Raw genomic sequence first — 1,669 nt, forward strand, 5'->3', positions numbered from 1 at the left:
TAATGTTGAAGATTGTACAACCAGGAATAATGAATTTAACCCTCAGTTGACCCCTGTACGGTAGATATAAATGGTCCCCCTCCTATGTTTTATGTTACGTCTTCCACTCTCTGCTGCCCCCAGGGGATGTTCTGATGCCATCAGGAAAAACGGCTGAGCCTGTGATCATAGATAATCTTGATTCTACTGTGACTGTTCAGTACTCGCCCAGTGAGGCTGGTCTGCATGAGATGCACATCAAATATAATGGCACACACATTCCAGGTGAGCACACACAGAGCTGTTATTATAGAACTACTGTACAGTCATGGCTGTAAAGCACTTACTCTTCCCCTGCAAAAATCTATAGAGAAAAAGCTGTTGGTCTACTGCTCCCTCTTGTGGTCAGTTTGGTCAGCAGGATGAAACTAAACAAAGTCTGTGTGATAATCTGTTTGTATTAATTTTTTGTGTATGTGTGTTTTCCTGTTCGGTATGTCTGTATGTATACACGTATGTTAGAGTCTCCTCTTCAATTCTACGTGAACCACCTCAGCAGTCCAAATGTGACGGCCTATGGTCCTGGATTAAGCTACGGTGTTGCTAATAAGTTGGCTTTGTTTACTGTTTGCACTGAGGAAGCCTCTGAAGGTAGGATAAGACAGACTGACTGATACGCCTTTTATTCCACAACTGAACAAGTGGGCGTGATGCTGCGGTGTTGTTGGTTTCAGGTGGTCTAGATCTAGCTGTTGAGGGTCCGTCCAAAGCAGAGATCAGCTGTGTGGACAACAAAGATGGGACGTGCAGCGTCAGCTACCTCCCCGTGCTGCCTGGTGATTATAACATCCTGGTCAGATACAACCAGCAGCACATCACTGGATCACCCTTCAGTGCTAGGATTACTGGTCAGTCTGGACACACACACACACAAATACAAACTACGACACCCAATAGAGGGGTCCTCAACTTATGTCAGAGTTCCATTCCTACGGTGCAACATAACATAAATCTGAACTTTCATACCTGACTTTAGTCATTCACCTACACTAAAACAGTGGTCATATCATAACCCAGGGCTTTCGAACATCAGAAGGGTCTGACTTTCACCTGGGAGCCATAATGAAGGGCAAAAAGTTTCCAACAAAAATAAAACGCAAATTTAAAAAAAAGTGTGTGTAGAACAATCCAGTGTATGCCTTTAAACCAGCCAATGTAAACAAAGACATCTTCTGAGTATAGTGTCGGGTGACAGTTTGTGCACAAAAAGTTTTCACTGAATTCACTGATTGATTGTCTTTGATGTGTGTGTTTTACCTCCTCACTTTCATGTATTTGCCCTATGGGACAGTTGTCTCTTAGTCGTTAGGGAAGCAGACGTGGGTCTGGAAGGCTTCAGGTTTGAGTCCACCAGCTGCCAAGTTACCACTGAGATGCTCTTAGCATGGCACCCTTCCAATCACACTGCTCCCCGGGTGCTTAAAGCTACCCACTGTTCACTTTGGTGATGGGTTAAAATCAGAGGTCACATTTTGTTTATTTATTCCAGAACACAATGACATATACCTTGTATTGTGTAAGCATATTGCTGCTATATCAGTGTTGGTTTAAACCTGTTGTGTCCAAACTATTCCACAAGGGGCGAGTGTCTACAGGTTTTTTCTTTCCAAATAAACAGAAGCACACCGGA

At 43.5% G+C, this 1,669-nt stretch overlaps 1 protein-coding gene across 1 annotated transcript; it reads left to right on the forward strand.

Annotated features, from left to right (window-relative positions):
• Nucleotides 1–25: 25 nt before the first annotated feature.
• On the forward strand, nt 26–1,255 carry LOC103399075 (filamin-B-like). Its single transcript, XM_008337820.3, has 3 exons — nt 26–264; nt 502–630; nt 714–1,255. Exons 1-3 carry the CDS (start codon nt 135–137, stop codon nt 1,007–1,009), a joined length of 555 nt encoding a protein of 184 aa, XP_008336042.3. The 5' UTR covers nt 26–134; the 3' UTR covers nt 1,010–1,255.
• The last annotated feature ends 414 nt before the right edge of the window (nt 1,256–1,669 follow it).

Source organism: Cynoglossus semilaevis, unplaced genomic scaffold, assembly GCF_000523025.1.
Source record: "Cynoglossus semilaevis isolate Cse_v1.0 unplaced genomic scaffold, Cse_v1.0 scaffold1269, whole genome shotgun sequence".
NCBI classification, from domain to species: Eukaryota; Metazoa; Chordata; class Actinopteri; order Pleuronectiformes; family Cynoglossidae; genus Cynoglossus; species Cynoglossus semilaevis.

What these genes read in the sequence shown, in the direction of transcription:
- LOC103399075 (XM_008337820.3), top strand. Translation starts at nt 135, where the DNA reads ATGCCATCAGGAAAAACGGCTGAGCCTGTGATCATAGATAATCTTGAT. An exon ending in TAATGGCACACACATTCCAG is followed by an intron (nt 265 to 501) that starts GTGAGCACACAC and finishes CACGTATGTTAG; the next exon opens with AGTCTCCTCTTCAATTCTAC. An exon ending in CACTGAGGAAGCCTCTGAAG is followed by an intron (nt 631 to 713) that starts GTAGGATAAGAC and finishes TGTTGGTTTCAG; the next exon opens with GTGGTCTAGATCTAGCTGTT.